Raw genomic sequence first — 13683 nt, forward strand, 5'->3', positions numbered from 1 at the left:
CTAATATTATTACTATGAAGGCAATGACCTAATTGCATCTACGTTTACAAGATGAAAAACATAGCATACCAACGAATTTCCCTAACTCTACATCGTTCCTCGAAATTCAACATACCAGCCAATGCATATCCACTCAAGATCTCTTACAAAAGGAAACCAAATGCAGCCATGACCAGGGCGCCAGCGGCCTGGAGAGAAGAGGCACCGGCCGTAACAACCGGGGGAGGAGCAGTAGTAGTACCGTTGTTGTTGATAGGCTTACCACCAGAGCTGAGGTAGTAGCAGCCATCCACCAGGGTGCAAGTCTGACCGTTGGGGTACTGATGAGCAGGGTTGCAGCTATATCGACCCTGCTTATCAGTCTGACCCGCGGGAGGGCAGACAGGAGTCTGAGTAGGCTGAGCAGTGCCAGTAGGGGTGGTGTTCTTGATAGGCACGCCGTTGGCATCGCAGAGCAAGTAGCAGCCCTCGATGACCTTGCAGGTCTGACCATTGGGATACTGGTGAGCTGGGTTGCAGCTGTATCGGCCCTGGCTGTCGTTGGAGCCAGCGGGAGGGCAAGCCGCACCAGTCTGGGTAGGCATGGCAGAAGAGACAGGCTTGTTGTTCACGGGCTTGCCATCAGGACCGAGAAGGTAGTAGCAGCCTTCGATTGAGCCACAGGTCTGACCATTGGGGTATTGATGAGCTGGGTTGCAGCTGTATCGACCCTGGCTGTCGGTTGCGCCGGGAGCTGGGCACTCAGCGGCCACGAAGGCGGCGCCGACGAGGGTTGCGATGAATGAAGCCTTCATTTTGAGTTTGTTGGGAGTGATTCTGGAAACGAGTGAATGCGTTCAAGAAGCGAATGTGGTTTGTTTGGGAACTCAAGCGAGAGGTGTCGGGTCGTCGCCGGGTTAATATACTCGAAGGACAACCCGGGGCCGTCAACAGGGCACCCAGGTTTGGAATGCAGGCCTTGTTGATCTTGCTGAACTATTGTCAAGATAGTATTTTGTCTTGGTTGGCCGATCCACTATATTCTTACGCTAATGGGGTTAAAAGAATCTCGATACGAAACTGCAAGCGGGTTCGTGACCTGACCTGCATCCAAATAAAGATCTTTCGCCAGATGTAAAGTTCGCAGCGCCCTGTACCTGGTCAGATCTTGCGTCTAATTTCCGAAAATCTCTCCCCTATATCTTTCTTTTTACTGCCAAGTCCCAACTCAGATTGATCTCCAGCCTTGCGAGTGGACAAGAATCCATACGAGAGTGGTGCTCTGATGTCACTGGATCGTATGACTGCGAGATGATCATGGACCAAATGGAATCTGGATACGAAACTACAAGGCTACCCAGTCAAGTCTGCTCGTATCTTGGCTGGCATAAGTCGGTGTAATTTACTTTGGTCCCGAAATGGTATGGTGTCTTTGGATCTGCAGAACATTCAAGCGGGAGAATGGTTAGCGCCACTTGTGGTGAAACCAACTGGGACTAAACTGAATTCCAGAGCTTGTTGTCAACGAGCCAACCGTGTGATAATACCAATCGGTGTTATTGTGTTGATGTCTCACATCTAAGACCTTTAACAGAAGAATGAAGGCGAGCGCTATTTCCGAACACGTTCCTTTCACAGGTTTAAAGTGGGAATTGCGACACTTCTTGTTGAATTCAGGTTCCCTGTCCGGGGACCGTTGCACGCCAAATGCCGATATGCTATACTGGGATAAGATTTATGACATGGAGTTTTTGTTTGGTGCTTTTCTTCTCTCCTATATGGCGGAAGATGATCTAGTAATTTTATATATAATAGACGACTTTCCGACAAGTTGGTCATGTCTTGATTGATGCGCAGGTTGGCAAGTCTCATTCTATGCTGACCCCCACGAGCTATTGGAACTCGGCTTCAGTCTCACCGTGAACATGAACACAAATAAGCACATGACGTAGCTGCAAGTTTCACACATCTATTGCCATATCGAGGTAGTGACAAGTTCGTAGCCAACATGATCAATAATAGTTGCACCGAGGAGGGGCCGTTTGCCACCAGATATTCCATTTGAATGGCGGGTCGAGTAAGCAGTGCTAGCAACGTTTTACAACTGTCAAATCAATAAAATGTTTTCGTTGTCAGTTCCCTAGCAAAACTTGCGTGTTTGTGATCAGATCTTGCACCTCCTTCGTGTCAGACGAAGGTGGAGTAAGCTCCTTGCCATATTGCCGGTGAGACGTGGTACCGCCTGGATATTATCCGGATGGCTATTGTAACGGTTAGTTAAAGAACTAGGTCTGGTCTAACTTTTGACAGCAGGGTAGTTCTACACTGCCATTCTTGCGTCCCGGACATGATCGTGTAAGGTTAGTGCTCCCAAGCCTGAATGGAGAGCTAGCCCGCGAATGAGTCTGCTCGGGGTCGGGAAGTCAGACGTGAGGATAAGGAAATTCAATTGACAATGTGCATCACGAATTATTAGTGTTACGTTGAAGAAGCCTCCGAAAATTTTGTCACTCACCTTGGCGTATTTGCGAAATACTCAAGTGACGTGGCTGTTAGCATCTACACGCGGCACTTGCTCTCCTCCCTGAGCCTCAGAACGCAATGCCAACAAGTTCTGCAGTAGCAGTTTCTCCGGCTTGTTTCTGCCAGATGTATAAGGTCCAACTAGCTAATGTTAGGATTGTACCTAGTCTGACAGCTTGATCAGACGTAACCGAATGCAAGGCAGAGCGCCCTCCAGGAGTTCAACAGTCCATGTTGTTGTACGGTACATCTTAAGGGCCTATTGCTGGAGTATGTCGACGTGAAGTGGACACGTTTAAACTACTCTGCCTGTAGTTTTTTCGGACAAAAGTATAAGCTCAGATGTGTATATCACGGCAAGCCTCTTGCTACTTGCCTAGCACTGACAGGCAAAAATGAGAGCGACGACTATGCCTGTAGTGGAACCGATGACGAAAAAAAGAGTTATCCAGATTGCACTTTTAAACCATAGTTGTGGTGATAAGCGCAAATAGAATATCAAAAGAGATATTTTACCACATCCGCAACAGGTGAAAAAGAGAGGACACATGATATATACATCCTGCAACCAAGGTCAGCATTCGTGCTCCCGTTGATGTACCAACGAGTGGAGCTGTGCAATTTTGCTGCGTCAAGTGCTTGACAGCGTACCAGTAAATACAAATTGAACTTTTCAGTCGACAATTCCTGGATGTGAATTCCAGCAACATTTTGGACAAACATGTCTATGGTATACTTGTCAATCAATGCAGCTAGAACTATAGGTTTGGGTGTTGTTTGTTTAAACTTACGAATAGCAACAGCAATAAAAGCCTGTCCAGTCACATTATTGACTGTAAGTATAGAGTCCTCCTGATGTCGACATCAGAAGTCATAAGATCTTACTCACAAAAGCAAGAACAAGAAACACTATCGCAAAGTCTCAGCGGAAGCAAAGGGAGTCAAATAGTGAAACATACCATCGCCTAACTCGAACTTGCTGACAAGGACAATTTAGTGTACAGTCGCTGGCAAAGACAGAGAACACTCAGAAGTAAGCCTGCGCCCGCAACCCAGTACGCGGCAGGAACGCCTTGGCGCTCTGGGTGATTCATATCGACGACGTGAACTGGTCGTGGTGGAGAGAGGACGGAGTAGGGTCCGGCAATACCGCCCAAATTTTCACAATCGAATGTCAAGGGTGGGTATTCGGAGCAGCGTGACATTCATATACGATATAATGACTTTCCCCCTTTGGGGCAGCAGGACTTGTACGGCAGTCCGTGGATAGCGACGCTCGCTGTGCTCTTAGGTTTTGCTTGCCTGAAGTCTGATACCTGCTCCCCGACAATGAATAGACCAGCATGTTATTTTTCTCGCCGAGTCAAGAGTACGCCGCTTTATGCTCGCAGACAGTTGTTTACATGTTCAACCAACTAACAGAAGAAAGAGGCTTCTTGTGGCTAAGTCGGGCCGTCCTCCGCATCCAACTAGGTCACCATGTACAGAAATATCACCGATACTGTAGCAATCAGTGGTCGTCTGTCAGCGTTGCGTACGTGGCTTGCTCTCATTCATATTTTGGCGGCACATCCTTAGTGTTGCGGAATATTAATGGCGAAGAGTCGAGACCGCGGGAGACTTTGACGAAAAAGCACGGAAAGCCAATAGGCTGGCACACATGTTTGAGAGGCGTTCCATTCACCTTTGATTGGATACCAAGCCGTCTCGTCGCCCCGTGTGACATATCAAATACTATTGGTACACTTCATCTATGGGAAGTAAACTGAGCAGCACTCTGTCCGCCTTCCCTCTGGGGCTGCGGCGTGATCGATCGAGATTGCCGTTGTCGCATAATGACTCGGGAGGACCTTGGATGCAGCATTAGCATGGTAGCTATGGTTGTCTGAATAATGATTAATCGGCTGAGTCACGCCTCGAGTTTCAAGCTAACGAGAAAAACAAAGTTTGTTATCGGGCTTTAGAAGTCAGAGTCATAGTCTGACCTGTCCGTTCGAGTGCCATTTCGTCTGAGTGGCTTGAAATTTGCGGCACAGAATACAGGTTGGCTCAACGGGAATCTACAGAATCGTTGGCCATGTCGAGATCTGTTAGACCTGGTACTTGTGTCTGAGCTGCGTCTTGACTCTTGTTTATGGGCTGGTGTAGAAGTGATAGTATATTTAACTGCCGTTCAAAGAAGTTAAGAAAGGGCTTGTAAGTCTAATTTCCTAACTATTATTAGTATAACGAACAATTAGGACCCGACTTATTTGTCTCGGGCTAACTAGCTCTCTGGTCGGTTTGTCCGGAGGCATATTAATTGCTTCCAGTAACTCTTATTAGCAGACTACTTTTACACTAATACCTTCACCCTTAGCGCTTGCGCTTTTATAATAAAACTATAACATGTAAGCCTATTAACCTTTTCAGAAAGCTTAGTGCATTAGAGTTTAAAAGGCCTAATTCTATTTAGTCACACATATTAACACCATAAACATTATGCCTTAAGATTTACCGGTATATCACCTATGCGTCCCTGCTTGCGGACTATCTAGCATAGCTTTAGTCCTTGTTACCAGTCTACTATAAGATCATTTGTTCACAAAATAAGCCTGTCCAGCAACAAGTTACTATTAAGACGTGGAGGACACGTTTCTCGGACTGAGACACATTTATTATACTGGTTGGCCTGTAGAACCTGACGGCTTAATGGAACCTCTGCAAATCTTGAGAGGCTTTGGAAACCTTGGCGAAAGGACGCATTAAGTGCAGAGCAGCACACTTTATTTCTATAGTACCCGTTACAACAGGAACCGGTATTCCAAACGTCACCTGAGACAACTGACCGGTACGTATCTGGTATTTTGCGAGTTATTAAAAGGTGAAACCTATGGCCATAATGCTAACAAGTTAAGACGATGCTGCATAAATGCGATTTAAATAGAGATAGGTCAGATCAGGTTTCATAATACCTCCCATGACTCAATGCATGAAAATCCGCTCGTAGCTGCCAATTAGAGTGTAGCTATGGAGGCCAGCTTGACTGATTCGTACGATATCTTGGCATGAGATGGAACCATCCCGTACATTGCAATGCCGACATTGGATTGTCAATGGGACACGATGACCTCAACAAGGAAGACGACGATAGCTGTTATGACTCTCTTCCTGACAAATCGACTGCTATGACACGCAGAGTGCGGTAAGGAGTGCTCCAAGATATCAGATACCAGTTGCAGGCAGCTTTATATAAAGGGCTCTTTTCTTCCTCCCGAGTAGCTCTTTAGTCCAAGCAATAAGTCTTCTGCTAAATTGTGTGCATTACTATCCTGACGATAAATCTCTATCCGCATACAGAAAATCAATCATTACAACTGAAACCAGTTTACATTTTGCTAAAGCACAACTACTTTCATTACCGCTTCTCATTCCTACAGACAATGAAGGCTCAAACTGCCGTGGTCGCTCTCTTTGTTAGCCTGGTGGCTGCTCGCCCACAGGGGGTACAGTTCCCTGGTGGGAATGACAACGGCGGGTGTGCTCGAGGAAAGGCACTTCCCGGACTTGAAGGGAAAGGAACACTTTGCATCGGAGAATTTGGCGAGAATTTTGGCCCTCCTCCTGGTACTGCTCAACAGGAGCCACAGTCAGGAGGGCAGCGTCCAGCTTCAGGGTCGGGAACCTCTACTCCGTCGCAGAAGCTCCCGTTTCGACAACCCAATGATTTTTGCAGGGATCTATTCGAAGAATGCTTAGGAACTGTCAAGTTCTGCCAGCGCGAGCAGGATCCCAAGGCATGTCTGGATGCGCGGGAGCCCGCTCCATAAACTTCCGCGATTGCATTTCCCGAGTGAACGAAATGGCTAAGTCGGTTCGGCCCTCAAATTACTAGGCGTTTGCGGTTTGCATCGGCCTCGACACTTTTATTTTGAGCTCAGTTTCTAGATCAGCGGTGTGTTGGAAGATTCTGGCGAGAAATTGTTACGATGGTCATGTAATTCGCAGTTAGGTACAATATCGATGTTCAACACATCGATAGTTAACTCACAGAAGCTTTGTCTGGCCACCATTACTCTAGTTGCTTCACCAATCGCTCTTTTCAATATACAGTGTCGCATCAAAAGTCTGTCAAAGACGCACACCCACACACCGTCGCAATATGGACGGATTGGCACGCGTGGGCTTTCCTCCCTATTCCACGTGTTCTCCGACGGCCCAACAACCACTAGATTTATGGAAGACAAGCCCAAGCCAGCCACTACAGACAGAAAAAGAGGGAGAGATTTAGTGTGTGCGAATAGTCTAGCGCTAGATCTAGGTACTGTTGACGTATTTAGCATTGAGAGTATGTGGCCGATATATGAGGTAAAAGTCCTTCAGCAGCTCCTAACAAGGGCATTATCTCGCGTGACATCACAATGAGGCACAGTTATACTGTGAAGTAGCAATAACATCCTTCCAACAGACGGCTCTGCGTCCGAAACCGTACACTGATGATCACACTTCCTCCACTGTAGAAAGGAGCAGTAACCATATATTTCAACACGTCCAACGAGTCACCGCGTACGGAATCGCGCGCGGAAACCTGCCAGGGTATTTTGATAGCTGAAATCGCACAAAGGGTACGTATACACCATCTAGCTCCCAGCTCATAATATCACACTGCTTGGCTATCAGGGGCGTGCAGACGGGCGCACCACAGCAACGCCGTGTTATTGACACTTGGCCGGTATTTCCATCGTTTGTGTTAGATTCCTCATCGATAGGCTAGCATGTGGCGAATTCCAAAAGCAGGTCAAATTAAATAAGACACATAACCGTGGTTAATGATTCTCAAATGTAAATTTTGTGCAATTTTACAATCTATAACCCACGCCTATTTACACTTTATGTAGTATGTACAATATAATATATACACCAAGCCGCAGCAGGCATCTTCGCAATCAGCTGTCGCTTACACCTTGACATGGATGTAGTTGAAGTTGCCCTTAGGAACAGTGCGAGTGCCATAACCCTGCACCTTATTCCAGTTATACTCCTCAATGGTGACCTTGTCGCCCGAAACCTTAGTCACCCAAGCGACGTGGCCGGCCTTACCGCCGTTAGACTGAGCAATGCAGCCCGGCACAGGCTTGTTATCAACGCGAACCTTGGTGCGGCGAGCAGCCTCGTCCCAGGTATTGGCGTTACCCCAGTTCGTTCCCTTGTACTGGTTGGTGAACTTGATGCCAAGACGATCGTTGATGCGCCAGGCGACGAAGCTGGTGCACTGGCACTTGAAGTACTTCCACTTGTCGACAGGACCGCACTGGTGCTTATAGGGGTAGTCGTCCTTCATCGGTCCGGGGATCTTGCCAGAGGGAGGCTTGGAACCGCCGCACTGGTCCTTGACGTAGCTGGAGGAGCCGGTCTTGACGTAGTAGTCGGCGACGTAGCAGCCATCGGAGGTCTTGTCCCAGATGGTGTTGCCGTTGATGGAGGGACCCTCTGTCTGGCAGGTGATTGTGACATCGTTGCCCTTCTTGTATGTCTTCTTGATGGCCGAGCTGGTATCAGGAGAGGCACGGCAGTTGAGAGTTTCGGCCGTAACGGGGTAAGCTGCCACGAGGGAGCTTCCCAAGGAGATGGCAAGAGCGCTGATAGTGACGAACTTCATGATGGAAAAGGAAGTAATGAAAATTGTATGAAAAGATTATGTAAGACAAAAAGGAAAATCTAAGCTTGGAGAGTGAGGTTGAAGATGCTGAGAAACACGAGATACGGTGAGACACGATGTTGTTTATATATTGATGCCTTTACTCCCTTTCTGAAGTTTTACTTTATTCCTCTGGTAAGACGTTATGCTAATTTGCCCGCCTTGTCCATCACCCTTGTCGCTTCTCATCCTTCACCATGCCGCAGTGCAAGCCGAAATGGGATCGACGCATACCCGCGCCGCAATCAGAAATAGTCGGAAATAAGACCGCAAGCACCTGGACCCCAACAAGGGACTAAGTCGCCTCGTCTAGTCAGGGGCTAAGTCTGCTTTGGGTTTGGGATGGCAGGTTGGCGGAAGCGGCTGAGGGCTATTTTTAATCTTCAGCTCCTACACCATAACGGCACACGGAAATCGATCGTCAGCAATGCATCTTGGTGTCAGTACACCGAGTCCGCCAGGAACGTGTTGAGCCCAAGAACCAATCATAGTCGTGTAATCTGGTAAATATTCCATTCTTGGCAACAGGCGATGTTACGCAGGGATTTGTCGCCTGACTTGTTGGAGTTCGCCGTGGGCTGAATGTCAGTTGCGGATGCCGATGTTGAGGTCGGCCGGAATATTCGGCTTCAACTCTTCTGCACAAATGAAGGCAACTGGCGGAATTTCGTTACGAAAAGGTGTAGTGTCGACGTGACTTATTCAGTTTAGTTTATTGCACTTAATGAACGATTCGGGAACTCGGATGCATCATCTTGTCAGTTGTCTCTTTGTCCTCCCTCGCCCAACGGCAACCCTTTGAATCCGAAGAAATTGGTGCTCTGCTCTATGGTATGTTCTGTAACTAGATCTCCAACCTGGTCACAAGTTATGATTCGTACAGAACCTGGCTATTAGGGCTGTTTCTTAGAACAGTCCGCACCATGAACTTTTCCCGATGCCCCCCGTGCTTAAATGAAGAACTTCAGTCTTCCTGAATCACGGCATTGTGAAATGAGGCGGTACAAGCCGAGGCAAATGGAAAATTACCAAGCTTAACGCAGTGGCTGCGTCGAAAAACCTTGTGGCAATTTCCACTCGCGACGCGTTGACCGCCCCATCTTAACCATTATGCTCCTGGGGTGGTAGACTGAAGTCTTCCAGGTCCTCTGGCTTGAGCCCAAAAAATCCGAGTTCACGCAAATTAGCTTCATTGTATATTTCTTGCTCTTCAGCCCAATCGCTGGCCCTCCACAGGGGAAGCTCAAAATAAGGCGGAAAGTAGCCTGCAAACTCTCAATCGATGATACCAACGATCCGAAAACTCTGCGGGCAGACAAAGATGTTCTGAGGGCCAAGATCATTGTGGCAAAGTACAAAACAGTCAGAGTCCGATGATATCCTTCCCCAGTGTCGTCTGTCACGCTCGTATACCCGTTGCGGTGGAAATACAGGAAGGCTAGAGTCAACGCTTCCGATGAAATTTCGACGCAGCGACCGAAGCTGCGGAATTATAACGGTTTCTAACTGATTTGAACGTCTGCAACTGCAGCAAGTCGAGACGGGCCCTTGATTTCCTCAAGAAGCACTCCATTTGTGATTCGTTTTGTCTCAAGACACAAGACCTCTTCCTTGATGTAGAGTCGACACTCTGGCACAGGGATTGTGGTCTCTCTGGCGACGAGTTGAAGCGTTGCCGCCTCATTTTGCAGTCTCTCCTTGGCCCAGAAGGGCCGCATGATGTAGCCATATAGGTTATGCATTAGCTCATGTTCATGGAGCTCTCTTTTGACGACAACCTCGTCATAGATGGTAACGCATCGCTCCCAAGTCTTCCATATTTTTGGTTGGCCAGTCGCCATGCTTTGCCATATATGCGCACACAACGTGGTAGAAATACTGTACGACTGCAAAACGAATAAGAAATTGTGAAAAAAGCCAGAGTCGTGCCGGGTCAAGTGTGTATTACAATGGGATTATCCTGGTGCAGCTTGACAAGAGGGGTGATGGTCCTTCGTCGTTTCACCTGGCCGGATTTGGTGTCTCGGAGCCTCTTAAGGCATTGTTGGGTGTTGGGTTGACAGACTTACCCTAGCCCTAATATACTGTCCTGGGAACAGTCAGGCATGGCAAAGTTACGACCAACAACACACTCACACTGACTATTGGCGTTGGTCTGTTTCTTTGTTCCTCACCCACCCCTCTTTTCCATCTAGGACGTTGAAAGAAGATGCTTCTGCCTTCGATTCCTATACCTCGCGTGCGCCTTCGTCTAAGCATTCAGCCCGGATTGGCTGAATGCCCCTCCGTTATAAGTCTCTGAGATTGCTGANCTGAACCGTGCCTCGAAAGTTACAGCATCATTTGAACCATCTCCAAAATATTCATGAGGTTCGAATCTCTCTGGAGGTTATTCTGCCGAAGAATCTTAACATATCTCTTGACAGTGGCGGCGACTTATCCCCCTGGCTAGATGGACCGGAAGACCAGATTTTATTAGGCAATCCGGTAGCCGCTTGAATACAAGAGTCCTGCGTCAAGCGTCTCCGGATTCAGGGTGTAAGCAGGCTGCGCCCATTACTGCTCTCGAGCGTATAGCAGTATTTCTCAATCCAATTACCATATATTTTGAATTCAGGAGGCAATCGTTTCAGTAAGTTTCTCGCCCAGGATATTATCACCTGCTTCCTCGCGGGAAACTTGAATTCCTCTTTGCTGGACGTACAAAACGGACCGAGGACGTAGTCCAGCAGGAACATATGGACGATAAGCAGCTGAGCCGGGTAGTTTTCCTGGTGAACAAATGCCGAAAAGGTGTCGTTGTCAAAGTAGCAGTGCGCCCTCCACAGGTCAGCATGCGCTTTCCACGCTGAACGGACCGAATTAGCAAGCTGTGTCGTACCATGATAGACAGTGGCAACGTACCTTGAAGGGATGAGACGCGCAGTCCCTCGATAGTTGCTATAATACTCTGACAGTATTGTAGCTCATACGACTTCTTACACAACGGCTTCACACGCATCACCGACGCCAGGAACTCATCAGGTATTTCGAAATCCTTGGGCTCCTCGCTCACAACCTGTGACAGAGCCTCGTCGTGGCTTTCGTTGGTAAAAGAGGAGAAGAGCGATTCTTTATGGCCAGGAATAACGAATGCCCAAATCAAAGCGCCACCCCTGGTTATGGTCAGATATTCAACCATGCCATCGGGCAAGAGTGACGTTTGGGTGGCCAGGCAAATAATAGCAGCAAACAATGCATCTGCGGTGTCTGCGTCCTTTGGAGGGTTGATAAATTGCTCATTTACTAGCTTTATGGCAGTGACTCGGTGGTTGAGAGCTTGAGATGTGTAGTCGACTTCACCATGCTGTGTGAGATGAGATGCTCCGAGACCTAGAACTGCATGCGCCAGGCATTCAGACTAACATGAATTATGAGCAATTCGTCTTCATTATAAGGTTACGTGAGACATTGTTGAGTTTCGGGTTCTTACTTGGTATGACATTGCGGCACATTTTGCCCAGACCTTGTCTGCACGCAAGGGCAACGTCGGAAATGCCGTGGTGAGAAAGCGATGGTAAAATTGTAGGTCTTGCAACGACAACGCCGAGGGATTGGCGCGGACTGGCCCTGCTGCTGAAAAGGCAGACGGGTAATCGCAGAAAAGACCCAATCGACGACACGGTGAGCATGATGGTCGAAGCTCGTTGCACTTTACCCTTCGTCTCTTGCAATTGAAGCAGCCCAGTCGCGATTTGAAGTGCCCTCGTCGAGTTGTTGGCTGCGGTTTGCCTGCAGCCGGGATTACCGCTAAGCTGCTACTTGGCTCCGTCTCATCTGTCTCAGCTGACGAAGATGAGGACCTGTCTCGGGTGCTTCTATTATGGGTATTCCGCTTCATCCTGGACTGTGGGTGTGGCCCCAGGGATCGGGATCCGATGGTGGTCCGATGTTGGTGCTGGTCAATCAAGCAAAGCGTGCATATGCATCTTCCAGCCCTCCCAGCCTCGAAGGCAATGCGTCCCTGTATCCTCCGTACACAGGGGAGCGAGGACCCGGAGCTCGAGTTCAAACGTGACTGAGGATGCAGTAGCTGGATGAATTGAGCTGGTATGCCTCATTCACGGATACGGAGACGGAAACGAGAGGATGATAGTGCTGACCCCACGTGACTGGAAATTGAATCCAGAGCCGCCGGCGACAAGAAAGATCGCGGACTGACATAGCACAACACAACAACGATCAATTGGCCCTTTTTCTTGAATAAAGAAGAAAGTAGGACTGAAAATGGCACACAAGGGCGCCATTTAAGCTACTTTCAGCCTTGGTAAGAGAGTTCACGAACAAAACAAGCCGTGATTCGAGACGTTCACCACTTGTTTAGCGATTCTTTCAGTAGCCCGACAGTCACATCGCCCAATTCACCCCTCGACCCGAGATTCCAAGGAACGAAGCCATCACGACTTCTCATGAGGTTCTCCTTATTAGTGCCCCGTATACAAGTAGGGGGTCGCAGGGTGATACTGGCGGCATCAACGATGCGTTGAATTGATGTCAAATCCGCCCAGACATTGAACATTGTGCTATTACAGCTACGTCAAACCACACACTTGCGCTCTCGTTTAGAGGTGGACGATTTGAGTTGTCAATGTGTCGTATTTCACTTTGTCCATGCATCGGCCCCAGACCAGCAAACCACGGACAGTCGGCCCTCCCACCAGTAGCTGTGCCGAAAGTCGGAGGCAAGAGACTAGTTTCTCACCTTCTTGTGGGTGTTAGAGTGTATATTTGCTCGATCGAAGCTCCCCGAGTGCCTGACTGTCGCGGTAGCAGGAGTTCCCACTCTTCCGATGGCGCGTTATGCAGATGATGCTCCTTAGAGGAGGGTGGCTCCCTCGAGTTACCATCAAAGCTTCACGATGCGGTTAATGGTGACAAACAGGTGGTTTTCGTACAAAAAGATGTGCGTATCGTATTCAGTTCCTTTTGGGGAAGTTATCGGCAGGAGAACAGATACATTTCAACTTTGATGTTCAGTGGACCAGTTTCGAGAGTGGTATCAAACCTGTGGTATGAACCGGTCTAGTTTTCGAGCTCTGAAGAAATAGCCATATCATGGGCATATCATCTTGGCCAGAACAGAGCTCAAGATGTTCCTGGGATCCAATTTCAACGCAATAACAAAGCCTGAAATGACCTTCTTCGGAGCACGAACAAGCTTAAAGTTCACTCCCTCAGAGCAAGAACAAGCTTAATGTTCACTCCCTCAGAATATGAACAAGCTCAAAGTTCTCTGCCTCACCTGTAATTGCAAAGTTCAGCGATTCTCAAATAGTATATAAATGTCCTTTCTCCCTATCGTAACACGGTGAGGTTATGAGTTAAAACATTATCCCCAAAACATTAAGCACCTTACTGCTCTCCGCTGCGCTCATCACCAAAACCATGGCATCTACAATCACAACTGAAAATGCGACCTTTACCTACCGGCAAAGATACAAGTCAGTCAACTGGAGACACGTGCT

General features: G+C 48.1%; 6 protein-coding genes across 6 annotated transcripts; 1 reads left to right on the top strand and 5 right to left on the bottom strand.

Annotated features, from left to right (window-relative positions):
• Positions 1-143: 143 nt before the first annotated feature.
• Positions 144-794, bottom strand: VFPPC_10664 (hypothetical protein; the record flags this gene model as incomplete). Its single annotated transcript, XM_018288991.1, has 1 exon — positions 144-794. The coding sequence occupies one exon, from the start codon at positions 792-794 to the stop codon at positions 144-146; it is 651 nt and encodes a 216-aa protein (XP_018138148.1).
• A 5130-nt stretch (positions 795-5924) lies between these two features.
• On the top strand, positions 5925-6311 carry VFPPC_10666 (hypothetical protein; the record flags this gene model as incomplete). The annotated part of the gene is made up of 1 exon (XM_018288992.1): positions 5925-6311. The coding sequence occupies one exon, from the start codon at positions 5925-5927 to the stop codon at positions 6309-6311; it is 387 nt and encodes a 128-aa protein (XP_018138149.1).
• A 1127-nt stretch (positions 6312-7438) lies between these two features.
• VFPPC_10667 (CHAP domain-containing protein) lies at positions 7439-8140 on the bottom strand (the record flags this gene model as incomplete). The annotated part of the gene is made up of 1 exon (XM_018288993.1): positions 7439-8140. The coding sequence occupies one exon, from the start codon at positions 8138-8140 to the stop codon at positions 7439-7441; it is 702 nt and encodes a 233-aa protein (XP_018138150.1).
• A 1073-nt stretch (positions 8141-9213) lies between these two features.
• VFPPC_18225 (hypothetical protein) lies at positions 9214-9522 on the bottom strand (the record flags this gene model as incomplete). Its single annotated transcript, XM_022429871.1, has 1 exon — positions 9214-9522. The coding sequence occupies one exon, from the start codon at positions 9520-9522 to the stop codon at positions 9214-9216; it is 309 nt and encodes a 102-aa protein (XP_022285104.1).
• A 159-nt stretch (positions 9523-9681) lies between these two features.
• Positions 9682-10020, bottom strand: VFPPC_18226 (hypothetical protein; the record flags this gene model as incomplete). Its single annotated transcript, XM_022429872.1, has 1 exon — positions 9682-10020. The coding sequence occupies one exon, from the start codon at positions 10018-10020 to the stop codon at positions 9682-9684; it is 339 nt and encodes a 112-aa protein (XP_022285105.1).
• Positions 10021-10710: 690 nt separating this feature from the next.
• Positions 10711-12737, bottom strand: VFPPC_18227 (zinc finger protein 1; the record flags this gene model as incomplete). The annotated part of the gene is made up of 5 exons (XM_022429873.1): positions 10711-11119; positions 11170-11579; positions 11667-12274; positions 12318-12439; positions 12544-12737. 5 exons carry the CDS (start codon positions 12735-12737, stop codon positions 10711-10713), a joined length of 1743 nt encoding a protein of 580 aa, XP_022285106.1.
• Positions 12738-13683: the final 946 nt, after the last annotated feature.

This window comes from Pochonia chlamydosporia (assembly GCF_001653235.2).
Source record: "Pochonia chlamydosporia 170 chromosome Unknown PCv3seq00009, whole genome shotgun sequence".
NCBI classification, from domain to species: Eukaryota; Fungi; Ascomycota; class Sordariomycetes; order Hypocreales; family Clavicipitaceae; genus Pochonia; species Pochonia chlamydosporia.